We start from the raw sequence: 26,455 nt of genomic DNA, 5'->3' as shown, positions 1-26,455 counted from the left end.
AGCCTGTTCCAATGCCAGTCACCCTCTCTGTGAATAAATTGTTCCTAATATCCAGTCTAAACCTCCCCTGGTGCAATATGAGGCCGTTTCCTCTTGTCCTATCACTTCGTACCTGGGAGAAGAGACTGAACCCACCACATGACAACCTCCTTCAGATGGCTGTAGAGAGCAATTAGGTGTCCCTCCTGAGCCTTCTCCAGACTAAACCCCCCCAGTTCCCTCAGCAGCTCAACAGACTTCTGCTCCAGACACCTCAGCAGCTTCATTGCCCTTCTCTGGACCTGCTCCAGCACCTCAATGTTTGTCTTGTAGTGAGGGGCCCACAACTGAATACAGTATTGGAGGTGTGGCCTCACCAGAGCCATACAAGGTATTTTTACTTGTCTGGCCCACATTAAACAGCCCAAAATGAGAACACACACACCAGTTTAGTGAGCAGAGTTCTGTTGCGTGGTGACTCTCAGGGTTTCCATGTGTTATGCACCCTGCAGCCCATGCAGACCCCTGCTAGCAAGATACAAAAGCATGTTCTGAGACACTGCAATACAATTCATGATTTTATTGTGAAACTTTTGATAGTTTTAAGACAGGTTTAAGAACTTCTGTATTACTGTAAGGAAAAGAGCACCATTTCTGAGGGAGTACACACAGAATTGCAATACTTAGTGGAACGGTCATTGAACACTGAATTCTATACCTAGATAACCTAGTAGCCGACTCCATTAAAGAGAAGGCCTTTCCCTTCCAATCAAACAGGATAGCCTTACAGTAGTGTTACCCTACTGTGCTGCATACTCAGAAGTGCTAATTACATGCTCCTAATTTTGTTGAAAAATAAAACTGAATTGTAACAAATCCCTGATGTAAGATACTTTGAGCACCTGTAGGAAAATGTCCATGTAAACAGCAATACGTGATACAGTACACTTTAAATAACAGACAAGACAAGCTCCATACCTTTTTGACAATATACTGGACAGCTTTCTGCTGAGGTTAATAAACACAATCAGAATCATAATGCACACTTGCTTGATTTAAGACACTCAGAATTAAGCCACATCATTTGGGAAGAAACTGTAAACATTGCGCCTGCCTCACGACAGGCTGACAGTGTGTGATCTCAGTGAGAGCTCTTACAGCAGGTTTAGAATCTACGCTAACTCGTTATGCTTGATGCATGACAACTGTCACTGGCTGTGAGGAAAGGACAGAAGACACCAGTTCACGAATCTCTGACCAGCGTGGACTGTGGAGATACTGTTTGTATCTGTTTTTCAAGTATGTGAAGCACCTATTGTCATAAGACCATCAAAACTTCAGTGTTTTGATCAGCTTATTGCTTTCACTTCATTTCTTCCTCACATGGTAAAAGAGGGAAAGAATATGATGGTTAGGCACAAGCATAGAGTTTCATTTCTCTCTCAGTCATTAACATTGGCCAAAAAGGTGTATTGTTTAAGCAAGTTCCCGAGAAGAAAGCTGGAGTTTCTACAGATGGCTTCTCGTTCATGGAACACCTGCCCTTAGATTTAATTCAAGGAATAATGACAACACCCTTCTTCCTAAGGTCTTACAGACTGAAGAGAACCAGATGTTAAAACCCACTAAAGTGCAAACCTCTTTCACCCTGTACTAACTGTATCTGATGTAAATGATGCAGCTTTAAGTGATTTTTACAGGGAGCCTGATTTTTCACTTCCCTGCAATGAAATCTGTGCAAAGGGACTGTCTCTTGCTAAAAGCCAGCTGAAGAGACTAATCCCACAGATATCACTGAGAGTTAAATGCCACAGAATTCAAAAACAATGAATTCAAGAATTCATTTTTTTAAAGGAATTCCAGTTCCTTACATTGGAATTTAATGGGGGAAGAGATGGAGTGCCAGGGAAACCTTACCCTAAAGACAGCTTAGATACAATATTTAGGCCCTGTCCTGTGCAACACAAATTCCCCTCCAAAGTGCTGTGACTTGAGATGATGTCTCCACTCACGTTAATCCTGAATAGACAGAGCGCTCTCTTCCCACCCAGAAAATATACTGCAGAATACAACTTTCTGCACTAAGAAGGTAAAAGTCAGACTTAAAAAAGCACAGGTTGCTTAACTGTGCATGATTAAAACCACCATTTCATGTAAGATAAGAGTACACTTCCTATTTTCCTCTCAGGATAGAAAAGGATTATGAGAGATCCCAATATTGAGGCATCAGTATACTGCTGTTGTTACAACTACGTTATGATTCATGGAATGAAATTAACGCCCCAAAGAAATCTTCACAAATGACAAACCCTGCAATAAATGGGATACATTAAATATAAAACTCATATACAAAAAAGGGCTAACTTTTTAAAAAGCTTGGACAGTTCCTTAAAATTCTCTAGTTCATTGATTGGAGCTACCACACACATACTTGGGGACTAGAATAAAATAACTAGGGGAGATAAAATCCTATTCAAATGCTTCAGTTGGAGAACCGAGGTACCAATCTTGAGCACTGCATTAAAACTGCAGCAGGTATGCATAGCTGAGAAGACACAGCTCTTACATGTTGCTTCCCTCTTCTTCCTGTGTCACACCAGCATTGAACTGTGGAATCTGGTCTGCAAAGGACTGTGTCATCCATTGTCCATTAGGAACTTCACCAAAGGATGGTCCCTCACAGTACTGTGGATTACCTGCAGCCAAACCAAACACAAACAGGAAAACACAGTTTGTAAAATGCAATTGATGGCACGAAGTATTTATTCATGAGAAAGGGTTTAGAGACTGAATGCCCCAAGTTCTTCACTTTACCAGTTCCATTTGAAGAGAAAGTGCACTGTTCACTTTCATAGGGCGCACGGTCGCAGTAAGCTCCTCCATACGCTGCTTCATAACCTGGATCGTATTTCTCTTCTTTGACAGCCATCTTTTTAGCATCCTCTGCCAAAAGAGAAGACCTCAAGTATTAATATGCAGAGTAAAAATGATCAAAGAGCATTTTTAGCAGAGAATACTTGACAAAACACCCACACATTCTACATGATAATCCCTGCTCCTCCCCAGATAATTAAGGCTGCATTAAAAAGACAGTGGAAACCGTAATTCTACACTGCATGCTTTAGAGAACGTAGCACATCTCCCCCCTCTTCTTAAATTCTTAATTTCTTTCTGCTTGGGAAACTGCTGTTAATCCAATAAAAGATTAACAAAATATGCACTATACCTTGTGCAAGTTGCAAGTCAAAGGTGTACCGCACCTCCTGCACCTCTGTGTTTGGTGCAATGCCTTTCAGTTGATCCCTCAAGTCTTTCAGCTTTATGTAATAATGAACTTTATCTTGTGCACGGGGAAACTGAGCACATCTCGCACTGGATGATGGCATAACGTAGCAGAGCTTGAGACAAAAAGCAAGAGAAATAGTATTAATGGTCTCTGAGCTAAATGCCCTGAGTTGGTATTTAGTACATCGAGAATAACTTAACAGTTAACTTGCTGCTTTAACCCTTTGCACTAACTTCAATTAATACACTGGTAGCTGTGGAAGAGGATAAAAGGAGTCTTTCATTTTTCTTGGCCAGCCAGAAGTCTCACCCTGAAGGGCTGATGACCAGCTGCTGAAGAAGGACAATTCTGACCAGTTGTTTCTGTGCTGCAGGAGATGTAGTAGCAGTATGTGTTAAGAGAAGTGCAATTTATAAGTGTCAGAGAGTGGAGCACACTGCAGAGCTCTGAGCCAGCAAGCCTGCAGAGAAGTACAGCATGCAAACACCCCATACTAGCAAGGGAGGCGTCACAGGTTCATCAGCCTGGCTTCTTGGCCAAGCGCCTCTGCATCACACTTGCCAGGGTTTGAAACTCTGGAGTTAGAGTGACTGAAGCCAACTTAAGTATCTCTATCTCTGCCAACTGCCCTAAACTAATGGCATACAATTAGTTCAGGAAAAAGGAACTGTATCCAATATTTTTATTACTATGCAGTATTTATGAACATGTACTAGTAAAAAGGATTATTCATCTTTCTTACAAATACATCTACTGCAGAAGTCTTTAAGAGCTACTTAAGAAGCAAGCACTTAATCAGTAATGGTTCTTCAGGCTCTGATAGCAACATCTCACTTTTAAAGCTGCACAGCTTAAACTGAACTCTTAAACTTGCAGCACCAGTAATTTGGGACAGAAATAAAAACAACCCAAACTTTTGAACAGACAAGGTAATGAAGCTCTGCAACAAGCTACATTGGCAGGTTGTGTAACTGCCTTTGTCCTAACTGGTTTATATGAAGAAGTTAAACAAACGTATCTGTGATGAGACATAGCTGATCTCTTGAGATACTTTCCAGCACTAGATGTCTGTGACTAATATACTCTTCATCAAACTGCTCATTTTATCTTAAGTGTTTAATTTAATTTCAAGCTGTAAATCAGCTGAAGAAGGCTGAGTCTGATGGAAGTGCTTGGGCACACCCAGATCCAGTAAGGCTGGAGCTGTAGCGTGCAATAGCACCATGGTCATATTTGGTATTCAATACTACAAACATAACAGGGCATTGGACACAGATGATCAGATGAAAGTAGATGACAGTTATGATAAAAGCAAGTATGTTTTGTTCATATTTTAGACAGGCCTCACAGAATGCACTGTCCTACTAATCCTCATACACTACTTCCCAAATAAAGCCTGTAACTCTAATGAAGCTGCATTAGAGCTGTATCTGAAATCTGCACTATTCCCCTTTCTCTGTTTAAGTCTTTCCCATCCCTTGTACTTTGGGCAAACTTTGATGTTATCTTAAGTGGTGCAAATCCTGAGACTCTGCTGGTTTTGAGATAACCAAAATGGAACCCCTGATCAATACTTACAGTTTCTGTATCTGGCACCTTGTGTGGCTGCAGTCCAAATTCCAAGTTCTTAACTTTTATTCCAAAAACTTCTTTACTAAAAATTTCATAAATACCTGAAATGAAGAGAATATAGGATAAATTGGGGGGGGGGGGGGGGGGGTTGGGGGCACGGGAGGGGAGGAAAGAACTACTGACAAAAGAAATTAATTGGAAAGCCAGGTTCTCACATTTTCCATTGAAAGCTGCTATACGAGGTTTATACTTTTGTAACTTCTGCATCAGAATCCGCCCTCCTTCCCGAAACTCTTTGCTAAAAGGGAAAGCACTCAACATTAAAATCACAACTATTCATCCATTGAAAAGCATGATACTCCTCCTTGTTATCCAACCTGGAGAGGTCTTTGCTTCCAGGTGTTGTCCTTTCAACCATGTTTGTAAATCCAATCCCGTATTTATGCGGCAAGGTGTGGTCATCCATATGGTTCAGCTGTTCATTACTTAGACCAGACATGAACAGACACTTCCCTGCAAAGTAGGAAGATAAGCATTTGCCTTTTTCTAAGGAAAATAAAATCAAAAACCCCCTTGACTATCAAAGTACTGGAATGCTAAAAGAAGAATCTGTTAACAGGGCATCAGTTAATTTGGGAAGACTACTGTCCTACTGGAAAAGTTTTAAATAGCCAAAATTATTTTATCTACTGCCAAGAGGATAGAAAATCCCAAATGAAAAACAGGAATTCCTCACCATGATCCTGTTTACGTAAACCAGGCTTTTATTTCTAAGTTAAGTTCAGTAAACAGCTTGAGATTTTGCACTTCCCTTAAGCAGGCACTGAATGTGATCAATACAGATTTTGTGGGAAAGAATGTGGCAAATATCATGTGCCAGCTTTTATACCCTTGCCATTGTTTCTCCTTGCACTAGGCCTCTCTGACAGAACCTATTGACATCTTACATTCTTATTTAGTGTATAAAGCTATTGTTTGGGTGATTTAAATCACTCTTGATTGGTTAAAAACAAAATCCTTTTCCGCATTAAAAAAAATAAATATCCCCAAAGGGCAAAAAAGCAGAACAGCAAACCTGAAAGCAGTTTAATTAAAATGCCACAAGTCCTAACAAAGTTCTTCGCATTCTCTAAGAAGAAAGGAAAATAAAAACGTACAAAAATGGTTTCCAGGTCCAGGGTAATGATGTCCTTTGTAAGCTGCCATCAAGCCAGGGTTTATGCCAATCTACAAAGATACCAGTCAGGAATTTAAGCAAGTTACAGTAAGGATGCTTATTCAATTCTCTTTAAGTTGCTGCCAATAAACAAAACAGTTAATGGTCCCTTCCAGCATTATTTTAAAAAATGTGAAAATTGACAATTCTATAGCAGAGTCTCATTTAGTTGTGCAACGTCAAAGCAACTGCTCACTGTGTGTTTACGGCCACTGGTGAGTGCTTCCAGTAAATAAAGTGTCAAGTAACAGTCTCTCATGACTGTATTATGTGTAAGCCTCAGATTTCTCAGAAATGAGAACTATGTTATTACAGTTTTAAACAGAAAATGCAAAGCGGCTCTACACACAGGAAACAGTTCATATACTTTATCTTGCAAGATCTTGCCATATAAGCGATACAGATAGGTAGGCATGAGGAACGTAAATCATAACCAGTGAGTACAGACTATTCACTTCTCTACCTAATCTTGTAACTGTGAGCTACTTACTATTACAATGTCCAGATCAAAGGTCAAGATATCAGGTAAAGTCTTGGTCAAAAGTTCAGCTTCAGATACCCCATTAAAACGGTCCACTTTTCTTTTGACTTTAAACGTATCTGTGATCTTTTCCTGTTTGCCTTTTGACTTGGCTGATTTTTCTTTTTTAGCAGCAGGCTTTTTAGGTTGCTTTGGCTCAGTTGCTTTGGCTTTTCTTTTCCTTCCTCCTTTTTTAACTTCTGAAACACACAACAAACACCCTTTTTGTACATTTCTAATGTTGAATGTGGATATTCGGAAAGACTGAGCTAAATGTATGGGTACCAAAAGAAATCAGACAGCTAAACTTACCTTCAAAATTCATTCACTTAAACAATTCTCTGATGAATCTCTGTTTTGCAGGCTCAACACAAAGCTAGCTTGGGTGTCTCTGTGCCACAGGCACACACACAATTCACAGGCAACTATGCTGACTTAGGATACAAACCAACAGTAATCTCGTGACAAAGTTATGTTGTTTACACAACAATCCTGTCAAAATAGTTTCATTTCTTTTGGAGGATATGCCAGAACATTGAGGCTTAGGTTCCAGGTTTGAAAGTGCAGTCAAACAGCATACCCATGGTGACATCATGTTACCTAGTAATAAAACTGCAAAAGAAGCCTATCTGCATAGGGCTGAGGTACATCCTAACTGTAGTGAATAATATCCTGACTGAATTGAGCAGTCACAACTACTGTAAACTGGAGGGTTTCTTCCTGTCATTTCATCTGGCCATATATTACAACTAAAACAACACAAACTTCTCAAAGGATGCACTTAAACAGCAATTTCGTTGCATGAACTGGCTGATAGGATACCTCATACTGAGAGCTCTGACCTATATGTGAGTATTAAAAGCAAGACAAAACTCAGTGTGTGAATATCGTCTGTAGAATCAGAATTTCAGCCTGGCAGAGATCACTGCTTTGTTACATGGTAAAGAGCAAGCAAAGTCACAGAACAAAGAGTCTTCTCTTGGACACTTACTGTAAAGCCTAAACTACTATGAAATCCTAGTGAGGGAAAAGAAAGGCAACACAGAACTGCATAAAGTACAAAACCTGTGTCACCTACAGGGCACTTTCCAGCACTGGTGGTATTTGTTTAAATAAGCCTCACTAAACCCAAACAATCTTTACTGTACATAAACAATTCACTGATTACTACAACACACTAAACCACCATTTAAACAAAAAATATTTCAAATAGACAGTATTATACTGTATTTCTCTTGCAGAAATTAAAAAGAAAAATATTTTGAACTCAGCCTTCAAAAAGAAAACGTCACTAACATAACATTAAACCCCATTAAATCAGCTAAAAATTATAAATTTATCTACTGATACAAGAATCTGCTTCTCCTGCTACAAGAGAATTTTGTGAAGCTGAACAATGTGAATACTATCAGTTGGGTTTACTTCTTTTCAACTGTCTGATAAAAGAATGTTACTTAAAGACACAGTTCATCAGTACTTCCTCAGACAGCATCAAGAAAAAGAAATCCAATAGGCCCAAAGAAGCAGATTAAGACCAATAATTTTTGCACCCAACCGATCACTATCTCACTTAGCAGAGTTTAGCCAAAGTACCTTTTAGAGGCTCCTGAGCAATGTTTGGCTCTGGGATGCCCTCTAGAGTCGGCTGCTCAGTCATCATTTCCATGTTGGGCACCGCAGTCACCATCTGATGGAACGGGAATGTGTAAAATGCTTGAGCTTGCTGAAGATACGCGTAGTATCTTAGAAAGGGAGGGGAAAAAAAGACACACTTTATAAACAACGTAGGAATGTAGTGACACACCAAATAGAGTATAAACACCGATCATTACCACGGCTGGCTTGTACTGCACTTATGTTCTCCAACAACTCTATTAACATGGCAGTAAACTATGCAAACGCACTAGGCAGTCTGACTGCTTAGCTGGTATCAGGTGAGGTTAAACCCAACAGTACAGTTCTTTAGGGATTACTGTCATGTGGAAAAAACACAACATTTGTAAGCAAAGCGTAGAGCTTTTCCTTTTTTTTTTTTTTTCCTGAAAAACAAACCACTCCATAACACACATTATGAAGGCAAACTGTCTATCAAAGATGCCAACAATTTACAACACAAGTGAATTAAAACTCTTTGGACTTCAAGTTTCACAAGTTTTAGATTTTCTTAATGTTATGTCAGTTACTTTATCTGATACAGCACGTAATGGATGAATCATTCTGGGCTACAAAGCACTATGAGTATATACAGCATTAGTTACTATGCAGATTATTAGAGAGCTTTAACAAATCATGCGGCAGATGTTGCCCAGTTATCACATATTGAATCCCAACACTTATTCTACACAGAAGCGCTCACACACACATTCAGTCTCCTTCCATGCACAAAGACAATTTTCCATTTACAGATCTGCTCCACATTTATTAGTCACATACATCCCTCACACCACCACCACAAACTTCTGCTGCATACTGTCATTCCCTTCTACCTACACAGCCGCCTCCTTGTCCACAGATTCCACACCATAAAAATACATAGAAAAGATTTCATGAACAGCAGATTTTCAGGAAATAATTTTGTCATCTCTAAGCTATTATAAAGCCACCAAATAACTTTTGGATACATAGAAATTTGGCCAAGATTGGCTATTTGACTAAGAATGCCAGTAACATCCTGGCCTGTATCGGCAATAGTGGCCAGCAGGGCCGGGGCAGTGATCATCCCCCTGCACTGGGCACTGGTGAAGCTGCACCCCAAATTCTGTGTTTAGTTCTGGGCCCCTCACTACAAGAGAGACATTGAGGTGTTGGAGCAGGTCCAGAGAAGGGCAATGAAGCTGGTGAAGAGTCAGGAGCACAAGTCCTGTGAGGAATGGCTGAAGGAACTGGGGTTGTTTGGTCTGGAGAAGAGAAGGCTCAGAGGGGACCAAATCCCTCTCTACAACTGCCTGAAAGGAGGTTACAGTGAGGTAGGGATTGGTCTCTTCTCCCAGTTAACAAGTGACAGGAAAAGCTGGAACAGCCTCGTATTGCACCAGGGGATGTTTAGAGTGGACACTGGGAAATTGGGTTGTCAGGCACTGGCACAGGCTTCCCAGGGCAGTGGTGGAGTCACCATGCCTGGGGGTATTTAAAAAACGTGTAAAGGTGACATACAGGGACATGGTTTAGTGGTGGACTGGGCAGCGTGAAGTTTACGATTGAACTGGATGATCTATGATGCAGTGTAACCTGGTATAGTGGAAGGTGTCCCTGCCCATGGCACGGGGGTTGGTACCAGGTAATCTGTAAGGTCTGTTCCAGCCCAAACCATTCTGTGATTCTATGAATATTTAAAAATCCCACTGTAAATCAGGTTTACGCTAGAGTAGCCCACAGTCTTCTGACCAGGCCACTGATTTTGAACCAAATACCTGCCCTCAATCAAGGACAGTAAATCTGCATGTAGGTCTGTCAGACTCCTGGGGAAGTTGCCTAACAAAGTCAGGGGAGATTTTCAGAGCACAGTAAATACATCCCCCCCCCCCCCCCCCCGCTGGAGGAGCTCCCTTTAACATCAAAGACTTGAACACTTACTGAACCAAACAAAACTAATCTTCAGATGCCTTCTTATTTAATGCGTATATAAAGTCTCCTTGCGAGAGTAATTTCCCTTTAAATAGAGGTCAATTTGCGTCCTGTCATGGACAAGTCCTCTCGACGCACAGTAATGAGATGAAAGAGAGCTTTTTACCCCTACCTCCAAGCTTCATATACATGTTTTTAGGTCATTATTCTTGCACGGCTTGAGAAGCACGATTTTTTATTATTGGTGTATACGTTATGGAACACTTAAAGAACTATTTTCGCACCTCCTAGGGTCGCCTCACCCGCCTCAGCACCGCCGCCCCGCACACAGGCGGGGCTCACACTGCTCCATGCCACCCGCAAACCTCCCCGCCGTGAGCACCCACTAACTTTCCTCCCTTGTTCCCACCCTCAAAAACCACCCGCACCCCCGCCTGCGGGTCCCCACCGCACGTCGGTCCCACTTCACCGACACCAGCGCCCGCGGATCCTCATCAACCCATGTCCCAGACGGAGCTCCTGCCCCGGGCGCTCCTAACCCAGGATGTACACACCCGGCATCGCGCCCCACGCTCCCCACAGCCCAACGCCTCGGGCCTCCCCACCCCGCTCCCCGTAGGGCCGCACACGGCACTAGGCCCATCCCGCCGCGCCCCCTCTCACTTAAACCCCACCGGGAGCGCGTCCCCCCCTCTCGGCGGCCTCAGGGGGAGAGGGGAACCGCCGCACCCCGGGCCCGGCTCCTCCCGGGGTAAGGAGGAAAACGAAAGCGGGGCTGCGGCCCCCGCCGATACCTGCCCAGCTCCTGGGCCTCCATGTCCGGCGCGCAGCCTCGGCCGCCGACGGGGCTATTGTCACCGGGCGCCCCTATCCGCCCCCGCCCCCCGCTCCTCAGCGCCACAACCGACCTGCCGGCCAGACCCGCGTCACGTGAGCAGCACTGGCCAATGGGAGAGCGCAGCCGGCCCGGCGAGGGGGCAGGGCCTGAGGGTGTGTAAGACCCTACGTCACGACGCTCGGCGTGTCACATGCAGCGGGGGGTGGGCTCCGCATCCTCCTATGCCGATGTGAGCTGCAGTAGGTGGGATGACGTACATCCGGCGCATGACGTCATGGGGAGGGGTGACCGGTAGCGGTAGGCGAGCCGAGCGGTTATGCCCGCCGGCGTGCCGTGGCCCACCTACTTGAAGGCGCTGACGACCAGCCTGCTGGCCATGTTCGCGGGCGCCGAGGTGGTGCACAGGTACTACCGGCCCGACCTTGTGAGTGCCCGCGGGGCCGGCTGCGTTACGTGAGCCTGTCGGTGGGGTGGTGGGGCTCCTGGGGGAGAGGGTTTGGCTTCAGGGCGCAAAGCGGAGCAGCGGTCGGGGCGTCCCTGCGCAGCTGCCTTCCGGCTAGGGACATGGTGCCGTTAACAGGAGAGCGGTGCTGGCTGCTGCGGAGAGCCGGGGTTTGGGAACAGCGCGCAGAAGTGGCGAGAAGGGCCCATACCAGGGTTTAAACAGGCTTTCTGTTCCTCCAGGAATGGAAACGATGACCAAAGCTTTGCATTAGAAGCAGTGACAGTCAAAACTGTCAACGTTACAGCCACAGAGCTCGGCTCCAACTGAGCTCAGCCACTGGGGATATCAGTGGTTAGTTTGGTCTTTCGGAGACCGTTTAGCCTGTAAGCCTGGTCTCACTCTCTTGTGCTTGTATACTTTGCTTTTTAAAAACACTGTGCTGGATTCAAGTTAGAGAAAGGTTAAAAATGACCATGCTTGAGCTGCCACATGAAAGTTTACGCAGTGAGGCTCAAGTCATTGATGTGAAAGTATTTATGTATTTTAATACTATCCACTGTGGCCTTCATAGGTGTATGTATTCAGAATGATCTAATGATCTACACCGGTTTCAAGTAGCACACATTTTGAGGAGATATAGGTCTTGAAACAGCATCTGGCGTCTTTTCCTTCTTTTAAATTTTATCTCCAGTTTTGGTGCTTGAATTTCTAAAATAGAGCAATAGAAACAGTAAAACTTTTTCTTCTGTCACCAAGAACCTGTGTGGAAGCTGCAGCTGTAGTAGACATCCCAACCAAACTTACCTTCTTAAATGGCAGAAAGCTTTGTTCTTTCAAAACAAACTCTCCATTCCTTCTTTTTGTACCTTTCAAATCATTTTTTGCTACTTTAAAAGTCAAATTATAAAAAAGGGTATAGGTTGACTTTTAAGATGTTTTGTGTGTAAGAATTAGTACTGTGCTCAAAAAAGAGGGCAGTGTAATCACAACTTAGCTGTAGTGCCATCTCTTACAGAGTGTGATTTACTGCTTTGTGAGTTTAGTTTCTGCCACCGTGCTGATGTCTTCCTGTTTTGAACAGAGCATCCCTGAAGTACCTCCTAAGCCTGGAGAACTGCAAACAGAACTGTTGGGTCTAAAAAGCAAGATCAAGTGATGTTCAGACTTCACAACAGTGAGCAGACTTTACTTGCGCTATGAAAACCAGAACTGATAAAACACTTGTTCAGCTGCCTCAACTGCAGAAATCTATGTGTGAAATACTGTACTCCTTTCATAATTGTTTCCTTTAAACAGTTACAGGCAGTGGTAAAAATAAATGTACAGCAAATACTGTTGTTGCAAGTCTGGTTAGTTGTGTGCCAAAACACTTATGATTTCATCTTGATTGCAGTGTAATGTATCCTTCAGAATTAAAGATGCAAACTCATGGCGGCAAGTCTGAGGGAATCTGAAACTTTTCAGCTGATTCACAAGCACAGGATGTTTATAGTATATTGAAAACTCAGGTTTTTATGGCCTCTCAATAAGCTCTGCTGTTCATCTGCAGTAGAACCCTGCTTACCTGTTGGCATTTCCCCCTTGTAAAACTGAGTAGTACTGGATGTAACCCAGAATGTAATGCAGTGAACTACAGCAGGTACAGATCAGATTCCTCATGGCAGCACTTTTTGCACTGGCTTCCTCTTTGTGCTGGCTAACTGCTGTAACAAAGTTAACATTGGTGTTCTGTCTGTATCACTGACAGGAAATCTACTTTGGTCTGCTGTAAGGCTGGGGAGGATCTTACAACATGGTTGTGTTAAAAGGGGGTGAATACACACAGATTACACTGAAATTGTGTACGGTTGTACTCCACTGGAACATATTCCTCCATTTATGACTGACTGACAGCTGTAAATATAGTGCAGGTTTACCTTTCAGTCCTGAAATAGGATTGCCGCAAAACTCCCACAACAGGAACTTGAGAAGACACACAAGGTCATAGATACAGAGTTATACAAGGACGGTACAACCTGTGTTTGAGTGGTATGCTGGTGAAGGATGGGGATTGCTTTCCTTGAGCAAGGCACATGCTCAGGTTTAACTCAGGAAAGAAAACCACAATCTGACAAATTGCCCATTAAGGAAACAAAAAAGCTCCAAATTTCTAGTGGCAAAATACCTATACTCTCTTTTAATAGCAGAGGGATACAGCAACAATCGCTGACAGGGCTACTTGTACACCTGTTACAGCTGTGAAGCTGTTATTTATGTTTAAAGTTGGAGTGGCTTTCCTAAGAAGAAAGGTTTGCTCCCACAGACTTCTGCAACTATTGGTTAACCTACAGAAGGAACTGAACAGAACAAGAACCTTTCCCGTTCGTATCTGCCCATACCTGCATTACTGTATGACAGGTTTGCTGTCTCACCCTTATCAGTAACTGCAGTCACTAATAAAAAGGCTCCAAAGTAAACCCCAGCTGCTAAGCCCAAAGAAATCAAGCACTGAGAACATCTTACCAGTCCAGGGTCTTTTCTGGTGAAACTTTTCCCTTCACTGTTCCCAAGCAAAACTAAGTTGTTTTGCTGTGTCCTCAGCATAAGTTTACTGAGACAAAACTGAGTAGTTCAGCAGTGTTTTGTTCTTGTTCTAACTACATCAGCAACAGCAGTTTTTCAGATATCCCTTTAAAAAGCCAGGTTTCACCAACCATTATCCTGGTACTCAAGTATTTCGCAGGGTATCTGTCATTGTGTTGTTGATGTCTGACCTGCTTTTCTAAAGGCTGCAGAGGGAGATTACTAATTGTGATATGCTGGGGTTTCTAAATGGATCTTGCTGCTGATGGCAAGTGAGCAACAGGGAGCATGTTTTACCCCAGCCTTCTCTAGCATTAAGGGAACTGGTGCCCATTTGGAACAAAGCTGACCATGCACCGGCTTTTAGCAAGTGAGGTGACAACCCCAGAATTGGTGACTGCAGCACTGAGAGCGCCTGAGGGTGACTGGGAAACAGTTCTGGCATTGACACCACTTTGCTTCACAGAGCTGACCCCAAAAGCAAGCTTACAACTGCAGTTTGTGCTTATTAATAGCAAACACTTCTCAGTCCAGGGCCAAGGAAGCAGCTGGACCACTGCATATTGTACATTACAGAATCAGCTGAGGAACACGAAGTGCAAAGCATGACTCACATGTGTGCTCTTTATTATTTCTGAAATTGGGTATGTTATCCTAAAACCAATCAAGGCAGCAAGAACTTCAGCTGCTCAAGTCTACAAGTAACAGGTTAAGAACAGTATAGCAAGCAACCCTATGCTTCCAATACACCGCTTTGTTAGCTGTGAAAACTCTCCTAACCATGCAGGAGACACATGCCATATTTGCTACTCAGGCTGGTCAAAGAAAGGGTATGCATTGATAATACTGAGAAGTGCATTAGTAAAATGATACTTTAGGAAGTACGAAATCAAAATCTCAGCAGCAGTTGATTACTACAGAGCACAAAAGTTGCACTGCCATAGTAAGAGAACCATGCTTTAAGAAGAAATGGTGCACGTGCCCAATAACTAGCAAAGGACTGCTGTTGAAGTCGCTGTTGCTAGCTACTGAACTACACTCTAGGGGTAGAATACTGTCCACATGCCCTAACAACAAAAGGCTCTTGGGTACATCTAAGATACTACCACAGCAAGCAAAACCCAAAGCTATCCCAAACTCGCTAAAAAAAGCAACAAAACCCAAAACTCAGCTCCCCTTCCTTGAACTCTCAGGCATCATACTTCAATAAAGCCAACATTTCTGTAAAAACCTTAACGCAATAACCACACTGATACATGGCATTTGTGTTTATTGCATGGGAACAGTATTTGGGTGATACAGGAGAACCCTGGTAAAGTAAATGGAAAGCAACTCCTTCACGTCAAGTGTTCAGTACCCTCACCTAATTTGGAACAGTGTATTTTGCTTCAGATTGCAGAACTGCCAACTTCACAAACTTATGTTAACGAAGAGTGTTTCTTCAGTGAAGTCACTGTACAGAACCACTACTCCTACATACTTCTTCCAGAGCAAGGCAAAAATACCACAAACAAAACACTTGAGCATAAACACTTTCTACCAACCACATGAAGGTGTTTCAAAGTAGAGGCACAAGTAAGAAAATGTAGTGCTTCACCCAACCACCACATAAAGCCAACATAATGAATAGAAGAGAAAGCAGTGCCTCCAGTTTAACCTGTCTACATTACCATTTGGTATCAACGGATTTAGTCTGAGTGACAGTTAAGTACCTACAGAACTTTGTCAAGAAACACAGAACAGGAGTGAAAGTTTAGGAAAAACAGCATTAAAGGAGTTAACAACTGTAAGAGATCAGTTTCTAAATTAAAAAAAAAAATATGTGGAAAGCGGCACTGCTGTATCTACAAGTCAAAGGCAGGGCTACCAAATACCATGGAGGACAGTGTATGCCCACAGGCAGTAAACCACTGCAGGCTGTTCATGTATGTAGTGGAAGGAAATGTCTTCTTTTTCTCCTTGTCACAGCTGTAAAAGATACCCCTGCCTATTCTGTAAGTGGAGTCAAGTCATACCTAGTCCAGTGCAAGCTGGCAGGACACCAGTTCCAATGCCATTTATAAATGCCCTATCTCATCTTCCTTAAAATGGCAGTAGACATAGCTTCTTGAATACTTACTTCAACTACGAATTTGAAATACAGCTCTCAACATACCAGTTACATTTTGGCTAAACAGCACAGCAGGTTTGTTAAACCAAAACCTAACCACAGTTACAGTCTACAACAGTTAAGTGTGGCTGTGCCAGTGTGGACAGGCACAAGGACTGCAAACTGCCTGTTGTACAAAGGACCTGAACACTCAAGGCAATCCCTTTGTTTCTTTGTGCTAGCACACAAGATGAGCTTATTATGTATAAATTTTAGAGTTAGTGGTGTTTGGGATCATTTTATTTTGTACATGACAAGATTTTACACCAAGTCAGTTAAATAATACAAATTTACATTCATGAGGAATGTTTTTAGAAAAGTGAACTTAAAAAAAAAATCCTCCTTCACCCTTAAACCCCATTACCATCCCTCAACATCTTGCAGTGGAAAAAACCCACAACAATCTAATTCACATTCCCTCTTAACCCCCCAATGCAGGACAGTAGTTGAGTGGAGCTTACAGTTCATCTTTCACATCTGTGGATTCCTGTGAAGACAAGAAGAGAGTAAGAATCCGTTTCTGAAGGTGGAAAAAGGTTACAAAAGCTGTCCCACAAGAACTGAACCTAACTATTGCTGATGCTTTTGCAAAGCACTCATACAACTTTTTGAGGTATTAAAGTCAAACTTCTGTTCAAATGATGGCATGTTAAGACTTTGCTATTAAAAGAAAAATGCTTTTTCAGTGTGCTCAAATGTAGACCTAGCAGCAGACCTAGTCATTTGTGTTGCAGGTTTTTTTCCCCCTCCAAGAAAAGCTTGGAACACCTCACAGTAAGGACTAGTGTAATGAAAGGTAAAATGAGCACCATTTGTTGCCAGGCAGCACCACGAACAAAACCACACAAATATAGGTAGGAAGTCAAACTACAGACCGTACCTTCTGTGTTTCACTGTCTTCAGCATCAGCATCAACCTCCTCTTCATCTTGCTCTGTCTCCTCAGCTGCATCTTCAGGCTCTTCAGGTTCCTCCTCCACCTGTAGGAAGGTCACAAGCAATTTGCTTTATTTGCTTAGAACACTTACTAGTTGTTCACTAGCTAAATACAGGCTATGGAAGTATTCACTATTAGTTCCTAACACTTGTCCTAAGCTACTTGAAGGAGAAAGCAGAATCTTTTTAGCATAGACACATTAATCATGCCTCCTCTGCCAAGACACCCAGCCTAAGTTCTTGCACAGCATTATAAGAACCCGTATTACTTATACCCACTTACTAATTTATCCATTATGAGACAGGCACATATGCCTTTGGCCCCTGATTTACTCCCATAGAAAAATCACTTAGTTAAGGACAATACTCAAGAAGCATCATAAGAAAGCAGATCCCAAAGAAATAGAAAAGGGTGGAAAAGAGGACAGGAGCATTGAGTACAGACTCTAGTTTCCCACCCACATACTTGCACTAGGCTCCTGGTGGGCCTCGTAAGTGCAGGAAGCCAGATGCATTTCATTTTATGCAAGTCTATCAATTAGTCAATTATCAAGCCCCAAGCTGAAGACAAACTAACCTTTGCATCCAGGTCAATGTTTAAACTTAAACGAAGCATCCTTTCTATTCTGTCTCCGTATTCTTTGGTGTCTGGTAACATATATCCTGATCTCAAAGTTGCAGTTTCAAACAATACCACTGCAAGATCTGAAACTGTTTTGTCGTCTTCATTTTCCTAATGCAGAAGAGCATTTAAAACAAAAAGAAAAGCAGAACTGTTAGCCGGGTTGTATGCAGCCAAGTAGTCAATATTCCACTACTGTTATTTATTTACCTTGACTCGCCTCAGCATGTCCTTGATCAGTGGATGCCTGGGATTAATTTCAAATGTCTTCTTTTGGCTAGCATAGTAACTGAAAAGAACAGAAGTACATTAGTAAATTTTCAAGTACAGGACCCAGCTACATCTTTAAACCCCTGAATACCAATTACAGCCACAGTAAGCATATTCCTCCCCCTGCTCCACTTTAATAGTAGCTCAACTCTAAAAAGCATTCCGATTACTAAGAAACTTCATCTTCTCTTGTCACAAAGTTACAGATATAGCAAATGCCACTGATGAGTCTTGCTCACAAGGCAGTTTCACATATTTGGCTTCAAAATATGCAGGTAAGACTATGAGGGAGACCACAACTCCGTTGTAAGTGACCTTAAAAATATGAAGGATCATCTAAACTAGATGGAAGCTGCTTGTGCCCACACTAAGCACGGGAGGTCAACTACAGTTCATGCCTACTGCTATGTAACCGAAAGCTTACTTTGTAGATATATCTTTCCCAGTTTGGTAAGCCTGAGCCTTCATGATTCTTTCCATGTTACCAGACCATCCATACTGACTAGCCACAAGAGCACAGGGAGACTGGGTTAAACGTTGAGATAGCACAGCTTTTTCGATCTGTAGGAAAAAAACCCAGCTTTAATGTTAGTTCACAGAACTAGTAGCTTATACAGGGACTAAAGGAGGTAACTCAGAGCCTTCAGAAAATGCTGATATTTCAAAAGATGACATTCTAATCCTTATTTTCTTGAAATAAACACGATCAAACATGTATTTATTCATAAAAAGAAAGGCCACTCTCAAGTCTACGCTTAAATAATCTGCAAGGCTTGTTGTAGCAAGTACAGCAGCATTTACAACTAAGCATTACATACAACATAACATTTTACCTTGTCTTTTAGAGCTTTGTCCTTCATCCAGTTTAAGAGCGGTTCAAATTCCTTTTCCAAGGCTTCCCGACTCTCCTTAGACTTCTCACTTTCTTCAAACTTAACTCCTTCTTTAGCTACATTCTGAAACCTCTTGCCATCAAATTCTGGCAGAGCCTGAATACAGTATTCATCTACTGGTTCAGTAAGATAAATCACTTCATAACCCTTTTTCAGAAGACGTTCAACAAATGGTGAAGACTCAGCCTAAGACAAAAAAAAAATAGATCAGATGCCAGTTTAATTGCACTGGTACCAGCAGCTTCTGATGCCTGTACAGCTATTTGACAGAAACTGGTACAAGGAAAACTGAACTGCAGTAGTAACACATGCATGGAGTGTTCGCATTTACAGAGAATGCAGAGTTCACAATGTTCATGGTACTACTGTAGCTAGAAGCTGTATTATTTTTTCCTTTCCTTCTTCCACATTCACATACCTCCTTCCTGCTGGCACCTGCCATGAAGTAAATTTTATCTTGCTTCTCTTTCATTCTTTCCACATACTGGTCAAGGCTTGTGAGGTTGCTTTCATGATGAGAAGACTGGAAGCGAAGAAGTTTAGCCAGTCGTGTACGATTGGAGTGATCCTCAATAACTCCAAGCTTTACATTAGTACCAAACTCTTTCCAGAATGTGTCATTGTATTTTTCTTCAGCAATTTTCTTTATCATGTCAAGAGTTTTGCGAACAAGTTTTTTTCTGATCACCTAAAAAAGCAGCAATACCAAGTTACAACAATAAGCACTTGGAAGAACCCTCACTCAATTCACCCTACTGCAACAAATGGATTCAAGACACTTGGTGTCCCCAATTTGAAGCAAACACAAAGAGTTTGAAACCAGCAATTTGTGGGTTTCCTATACTTTAGTTTATACACATTATAACATAAAATCAATCAAGCCATCATTCTTCTAAATCTTTGTCATGTTACAATGAAAGAATGCAAGATCAATTAGCTTACCTTTAACAATTTATGCTGCTGAAGTGTTTCACGAGATACATTCAAAGGAAGATCATCAGAATCCACCTAATTGAGGAAAAAGCTTTGTAAGTATAGCTAACAGTAGCTGAAGACAGAAAAAAATAATAAAATATAAGTAAGACTCGTGATACTTACAACACCCTTAACGAAGTTAAGATACTTGGGCATCATGTCATGGAAGTCATCAGTGATGAATACTCTTCGAACATACAGCTGAATTACAGGAGGAAACAGCAGCCAGGTTAAAGGTTCATGGTTTTTAAGACATGAAAACATACCCACACGCTTGCTTATCCTACCTTAATGAAATCACTTTTTTTGGATCCATATTCATCAAACAGGCCACGTGGAGCAGAATTAGGAACAAACAAGATAGATTTGAAAGTTACTTCCCCTTCAGCAGTGAAGTGGATGTAAGCCATTGGGTCATCGTGTTCCTGTGAAGACAGAATTCTTATAGTTGATATGGGAAAAATCAGAGTTAATACATTTCCAGTAAAAACACAAGTCTGCCAAATAAGTGCAATTATTTCACAATTAACCTATCTAGCAATAGTATGGTTATTATGGACACAGGAAGTTCCAGATTAGCAGAGTTACTCACATAGCACTAACCTTCCGCAAGACATAGGTTTTTATTTCTTGCCCTTTTTTTTTTCTTAGCTTGTTAAGTTTTAACAAGCCAACCACCAACAGCACAGTAACCAATACAGTATTATCACAGCAGATAAGAGACTCCCAAGGCAGCATTACATCACATTTACACATACACATCATTTCTAGAAAGCTGTATCTCTTTCTTCTGTCATGTACAACACAAACACTACCACTCTCAGACTGAATAAGAATTTCGCTGTCAGCATTTGAAAAGATTGGTAAGCTCCATATGAGCTAGAACATACTACTTCTTAAACCTAAGACACTCAACACTTGGGTGGGTAGTACCATGTCTCTGGAAAGAATATTAACTCCTGACTCAAATGCTGTTCCCTCCTAGGCACTCCACAATTCAGTCTACCTACTGACAGCAGTTACTTCTTCAGAAATAGCTCATCCTGTAAGCCTTCAGTTTTGTTTACACTTTGGAACAATCTTGAGGCTCAGAGCTTACCTTGGAAAAGGTTTTGTAAAAAGCTTTGTATTCATCTTCTTCAACTTCTTTAGACGGTCTCTGCCAGATGGGTTTTATGTCATTCATGAGCTCCCAGTCCCAGACAGTCTTTTCAACCTAGGTATGTGAACACAGTAGTTCATAAAAACTCAGTCTTCTGGTTAAGTCAAAGACACTCCACTGAGGCTACAATGTCACTGAGGCAATGTAATACAACAGCATGTCAAAAATACATGCTCTAATTTACAAAATAAGTGGACATTCTCATTCAAATATACACATTAGTGTAACACATGAAAACAAAACTCATGTTCACTAGAGTGTGTCCTATGTACACTGAACACATTCACTGAGTATCAGTATTTCTATTCTACTGCCATTCCAAAATAAGCTTTCCAACAGTGTACTCAATTTAAATTGGTCAACAGTGTCAGATTACTGGAGTCCACTGCTGTTCATGTATTTATAGTTAGACCAGGGACCACTGCCTCACAAGGCAAATAACGCTGCCAAGTGCCAGTCATTTGCCTGATTTCAACTAAGTCTGTTTTGCTTATGATGTTCTTTACTGACAAGGTATCTAACTGCACTCAAAACAGGAATTGCTGTTTGAAAGCATACACATGCTACTGAAATGTATCTGGAAGACTACCTGTGAAAGTTACTGAGATACCTGACATGAGCTGCAAAAACAAAGTCTGACAATGCTCACCTTCTTAGTCTTTGGTTTCTTTTCTTCTTCCTCTTCTTCAACTGCAGCTTCATCATCATCTGTTTCTTCTTTCTCCTTTGCTTCCTCCTCTTCAATGGGTTCTTCAACAGTCTCTGTCTAAAGAGACAACTGAGAGTGAGGACTTTGACTGCTTGGCTTCCTACAAGGTATGCTCTAGGATCCTCTCAAACAGCTTAATCTCTCAGAGTGCTAGTTTAACTTATGCTGTTTGCCTGTTGCAAGCGTTTCTCTACAGGTAACTATGGTTTTTAGCTGTATTTTTCATGAAACATGCTCTCCTTCAATACACTGGGAAGTCACTGTACTCAAGTTTTTTATAACTTTACATTTAGCTTTACACATAATGCTCATCAGAGGCTTTGGTGATATAACTTAGTGCTACACTGAGAAAACATCAGAAAACCAGGCCTTATAGTTAAGATGCTGCCCTTCTTTTAGGACACCTAACCATGGCCCTGCTTGAGAGCTTACCAGAGCTTCCAGCTACCAAAGCCAGTGGAAGAAAGATCTTTTTTAGTGATTCATACAGTCTTTTTCCTTTGTTAAAGTTCTTTGAGTCAGAATAAAAGCAAGCTCATTGGAAATTAGTAATTTTAGCAATACAGTAACTTTCAGCAAGTAACTAACTAGTTACACTAGCCAAAAGGGTCAGGAACAGAAGCCTTTTGGAAATTAAACCAAACAAATTCTATAGCATTCTCTCATCCTTCCTGAAAGATCTGGCCAGAGTTTTCACAACCAAAGGTCATACTCTACAGTGATCTGTTTAATATACTTACCTTGCTGCTCCACACATATATGGGGAAGTTTATGAACTGTGAGTATTTCTTTACTAGATTCTTAACAGTATCCAACTCAAGATAATCAGATGCTTCCTCCTTCAAAACAAGGCTAAAGAAAATGAGAAAAGGTTCAATTAAAGTGCTGGACAAGTATTTTAAAGTAATTTTACAGGAAGAGATGCATCTTCTTTTGCAGCTGCAGAGATTCAAATTTAGTGAAGTGAGCCTTTATTACTTAAGCTCAAAGTGATTCTTAAAAACCAGAATCCCTACTGAACTGCTCCAAGAAGGAAGGGTTGTTTTCAACAACTGGGACAGACAGTAACCAGGAGTTTAAATGAAAACCTCAGAACACTGATACTTAGCAGAAGGTTAATGCATTCTTACTAGCTCTACTTGGAACTAGAGCACCAAGATGAACTTCTTGATGCTAAGTGCCTTCTTCAGGAAGAAGTCATCTGAACGCTGACTAAATAAACCAATCTGCTCATGAAAGCCATGAAAACAGGCCTGTCAAACTATCTCCAGTTTAAGATTTGCATCAGGTCAGTTCCACTGGTATATAAGCAGCAGCCAGTTTCCCAGAGGAAGCTCTACAGCCTTATATAGGTTTCAAAGGGTCACAATGGTGAGAGGAACCAAATGAGTATGCAGGCAGCTGAACTGTCTGGAATTACTTGCTGACAGTTGTCAAGATGCTCATGGTTCTCCTGGTTTATCTAATGGAATATGAACTATATTTTGGATGTTCTATTACACTGAAAAAAGCTGTATTAGAAGAAGCAAACAATGTATTAGAGTCACAATTCTAAAATAATCCACATATTCCAATAAGCAAAACACACCAACACTTTTCTTTTAACTCCAAAGTATTTTACTACTTACGTTATGGTTGTGCCACGTCCTAAAGTGTTTCCTCTTGGGTCATCAATCACAGAGAATTCATTTGAATCAGATTCCCAAATATGTTGAGTATCATTGTTGTGTTTTGATGTGACAATAACTCTGTCTGCTACTAAGAAAGCAGAGTAAAAGCCAACACCAAACTGGCCGATTAACTCAGATGTTGACTGGCTATCATCCTGCATTTCATTCATCTTGTTTAAGAATTCACTTGTACCAGACTTTGCAATGGTACCCAGGTTTTTAACCAACTCCTCTTTTGTCATGCCAATACCCGTATCTGTAACATGAAGCATGTTCTTCTCTTTGTCACACTGGAAAAAAAATAAGTAAAAAAGATGCAGTATTAACTTCATTTTGAATTTTAATACCTAATAAGGTGCCACAGAAAAAGTATTAAGCAGAATAGCAGCTATTCACTTTCATGCCTGGCTACAATAAAACCAAATATGCAGTAACTACAGGAGTGAAGTAAATCTACTTTGCAGTATTTCAATACCTCAGTTACTCCTCATAGAAACAGAAATGTATTTTCACCAGTAAATAACAGTACTTGACAAAGTCAATTGCGAAGGTCCTGATGTGGTCCTAGTTTCTATTTGCATCAGTATTAAGCCAGAAATTTGCATTTTATGATCTACTATCTTTTTACATTCCTCCCACTGCTCCTCTGTAAGAGAGGATTGTTCCTAATGCTTCTTACCTTGATTTTGACAGTAAGTTCCTCATTACCAGCCAGAGCATTTTCATCAGTTAAGGATATTAACCGTATCTTATCTAAAGCATCCGAAGCATTTGAAATAAGTTCCCTGAGGAAAATCTGAAACAGAAATCAGCGCTCAGATTTCTAGAACACACACAAAGATTTCTAGCATGTTCTATTCAAAGGCACTAACCTCTTTATTTTTATACAAAGAATTGATAATAAGTTTCATCATTCTGTTGACTTCTGCTTGAAATGCAAACTTCTCAGATTTTTCTCGGATTTCTTTGATCTGGGATGCATTTAGGCCATCTAGTTGGATAGCTTCTTCCTCTCTGTTAGGACAAGGAAAACCTGTCAAGTAGTCTTGCCTATAAAGAGTGTCGCTAATTTTATCATCCAGCAACAGCAATAATAGTGTAATTACAACAATACTAACACGCTTGATCACTGCCATAGCCCCAAAGTAACACTATCAAATAGGTGCAGGAATAGCTATCCTCAACTGCACCACCTTAATTTAAAACGTAAGTGAAAATCCATGCTTCCAAGAAAGACTCTGTTTTCCCTAAAAAAGAAATTCAGGAAGAAACACAGGTATGTTAAAACCACTGTAATCCTCAGCATGTGGATCTCACAGGAGATGAGGTGGCTCATGAGCATATAACTATTTCATCAGCAGGCACTGAAATGACTATTTACCATATGCAGGAGAAAATCCCTATGAATATATTGTGGTTTATGTTAGCTACTGATAGTCAAAACCAACTTGACTATTTCTGAATCTGAAGTTCTCAGACTCACTTCTATTTAGAAGGATTCAGTCATTTAAGTGACTAGGTCTCTCTTTTGCATGGCATTTCTCCCTTCTCCTCTCATTTCTGAGGCTTTAGGCATTACTGATGCTCGAATTGACCCTTGAAAAGCAATGGAAAGTCTTAGCGTCTCAGAAGTAACTTACCCAGAACCCCAGGTACTAACCTCTGAACAACTTCATCATCTGTTCGGGACCCTTCTCTGCTTTTACCCAAGTCATCTTCCACGGTCCCCTCTACATCCACTTCTTCAGCTCTAACCGATACTGGGAAAACATGGAATGCAACCTTAAGAACCTGATCGCCACTACACACTACTGAACTTCTCCACTTATCATCCCCATAGTTTTCGCCTCAGTCCTGCTCCTTTTATTCTACTCCCTGAAAAAAGTTCAGTCCAACCGGAGACAGCCCAACGGTGTAAGAAGACAAACCCTTCCCCCCACTTCCCACCCGTGGCCGCGCATGAGCAGCATTACAGAGGCCGGCCCCCTCTCCCTGCCACCCCAGTCAGCGGAAAGAGGTGCTGGCAGCAGCCTGGGGAGAGCATAGCAGGAGACTGAGCGCCGCTCTCGGGGAGAGCGGCGGAGACGGCAAAGAGGGGAGCCCCCGCCCCTCAGACACCAAGGGCCCCACCGCGCTTCTCGTGGGCCCCATCTCCCTTACCCTAGGGAAAGGGTGGGGGAGTGCGTGGAGAGGTGTGGGGGGAACTACTGGCCGACCCCCAGCCTCTCCCCGCCCCCAGCCACCACTCGCCAGAAGCTTCTAGAAGTCCGCGGGCACTCACCGGCCAGGAGCAGCGTACACGCCAGAACGAGTCCCCACAGCGGCTTCATAGCGACGTGGGCTGCGGTCGCACACGAAAACGACCCCCAGCGCCCCTACCGCGCGCTCCTGCCCTGCCGCCAACCGGCTGCCGCCGCTGAGCCTGCTGGAGCGGCCGCGGCCCTCCCCCCTCCGCCTTATAAATGCGGGGCGCTGGAGGGTGGGGGCCGCCGCTCCGCCGCTGGCAAATCGGAGCGTACCACGCCAAAGATACAGCCAATGGGGAGTCTGGAAGGGAAGGGCCTGCAGCTATCACCGCCAATCACGGCTTTCCATGTGCGGTTTCCTGCGGACAGAGCGTGGCCGGCGCCGATTGGCCAGGCGGAGGGGCAATGGGCCAATCGTTTCCGCGGAGGGGTTTAACCGGCACGGCCTACCTTTAGGTTTTAGTGAGTAAACCGTTAACGTTTAACGGTGAGGCCGCGAGGGCCGCAGCCGCTGCGGCCAAGCCCGGGAGCGGTAACGGGAGTATCCACATGGGAGGCCAGCTCTGACCACTTCCGGGGGCACCCGGGATGTTTACCGCGGGGAGGGTTGCTGTGGCAACAGGCGCTTCCCGTTATGGCGGTCCCCGCCAAACCACCAGGGCACTAAAGAAGAGCAAAATGTTATGAGAGGCGCAAACATATACAGAGCTGCGGAGTAGCGCCAGGCTTGCCTGCCGGCAGAGAAGGTGCGGCGCCGACTGGCCCCTGCCGTCAGCCCCGGCGGAGGGGATCCGTCCTACCGGCCCTACGGCAAGCACGGGTGCGCCGCCTTGCATGCCGGG

At 42.5% G+C, this 26,455-nt stretch overlaps 3 protein-coding genes across 5 annotated transcripts; 1 reads left to right on the top strand and 2 right to left on the bottom strand.

Moving 5' to 3' along the window:
- Nucleotides 1-544: 544 nt before the first annotated feature.
- TDG (thymine DNA glycosylase) lies at nt 545-11,103 on the bottom strand. Of its 3 annotated transcripts, none has more exons than XM_061445007.1 (10): nt 11,046-11,103; nt 8,167-8,315; nt 6,544-6,773; nt 5,995-6,064; nt 5,215-5,350; nt 5,053-5,135; nt 4,844-4,938; nt 3,206-3,377; nt 2,794-2,922; nt 545-2,675 (listed from the first exon to the last, which is right to left on the bottom strand). In XM_061445007.1, the coding sequence occupies exons 2-10, from the start codon at nt 8,258-8,260 to the stop codon at nt 2,542-2,544; spliced, it is 1,143 nt and encodes a 380-aa protein (XP_061300991.1). In that variant the 5' UTR covers nt 8,261-8,315; nt 11,046-11,103; the 3' UTR covers nt 545-2,541. The 3 variants fall into 3 exon arrangements, with proteins under 3 accessions (XP_061300991.1, XP_061300989.1, XP_061300990.1); XM_061445005.1 differs by lacking the exon at nt 11,046-11,103 and adding an exon at nt 10,932-10,969; XM_061445006.1 differs by lacking the exon at nt 11,046-11,103 and adding an exon at nt 8,820-9,312.
- Nucleotides 11,104-11,270: 167 nt separating this feature from the next.
- On the top strand, nt 11,271-12,767 carry LOC133264905 (ubiquinol-cytochrome-c reductase complex assembly factor 6). The gene is given in 3 exon segments (XM_061445004.1): nt 11,271-11,399; nt 12,502-12,564; nt 12,566-12,767. Coding segments are annotated over 3 exon segments (204 nt in total). The 5' UTR covers nt 11,271-11,291; the 3' UTR covers nt 12,599-12,767.
- A 3,586-nt stretch (nt 12,768-16,353) lies between these two features.
- Nucleotides 16,354-25,779, bottom strand: HSP90B1 (heat shock protein 90 beta family member 1). The gene is made up of 18 exons (XM_061445002.1): nt 25,649-25,779; nt 25,028-25,127; nt 24,240-24,381; nt 24,047-24,163; nt 23,326-23,657; nt 22,438-22,549; nt 21,638-21,754; nt 20,926-21,042; nt 20,114-20,251; nt 19,950-20,027; nt 19,794-19,859; nt 19,270-19,539; nt 18,792-19,037; nt 18,383-18,519; nt 17,899-17,977; nt 17,644-17,799; nt 17,012-17,110; nt 16,354-16,618 (listed from the first exon to the last, which is right to left on the bottom strand). Exons 1-18 carry the CDS (start codon nt 25,695-25,697, stop codon nt 16,589-16,591), a joined length of 2,385 nt encoding a protein of 794 aa, XP_061300986.1. The 5' UTR covers nt 25,698-25,779; the 3' UTR covers nt 16,354-16,588.
- Between the last annotated feature and the right edge of the window lie 676 nt (nt 25,780-26,455).

Source organism: Pezoporus flaviventris, unplaced genomic scaffold (genome assembly GCF_033815535.1).
Source record: "Pezoporus flaviventris isolate CSIRO_AGI_PZ_B2104156 unplaced genomic scaffold, CSIRO_AGI_Pfla_v1 ptg000002l, whole genome shotgun sequence".
NCBI classification, from domain to species: Eukaryota; Metazoa; Chordata; class Aves; order Psittaciformes; family Psittacidae; genus Pezoporus; species Pezoporus flaviventris.
Note: the sequence above shows the minus strand (reverse complement) of the source record. Positions and strands in the feature narration are given on the sequence as shown.

Excerpts from the sequence above, each read along its gene's own strand:
- TDG (XM_061445005.1), bottom strand. The coding sequence starts at position 10,954 with ATGGAGGCCCAGGAGCTGGGCAG. Across the intron at positions 2,923-3,205 it reads TGACTTGCAACTTGCACAAG|AGGATGCTAAAAAGATGGCT; the intron begins GTATAGTGCATA and ends CTCTTTTGGCAG. Across the intron at positions 2,676-2,793 it reads TTTCTCTTCAAATGGAACTG|GTAATCCACAGTACTGTGAG; the intron begins GTAAAGTGAAGA and ends GTTTGGCTGCAG.
- HSP90B1 (XM_061445002.1), bottom strand. The coding sequence starts at position 25,697 with ATGAAGCCGCTGTGGGGACTCGTTCTGGCGTGTACGCTGCTCCTGGCC. Across the intron at positions 20,252-20,925 it reads TTTACAAAACCTTTTCCAAG|GAACACGATGACCCAATGGC; the intron begins GTAAGCTCTGAG and ends CTGTCTTCACAG. Across the intron at positions 17,978-18,382 it reads GGGAAAGATATATCTACAAA|TTACTATGCTAGCCAAAAGA; the intron begins GTAAGCTTTCGG and ends TGTTCTTTTCAG.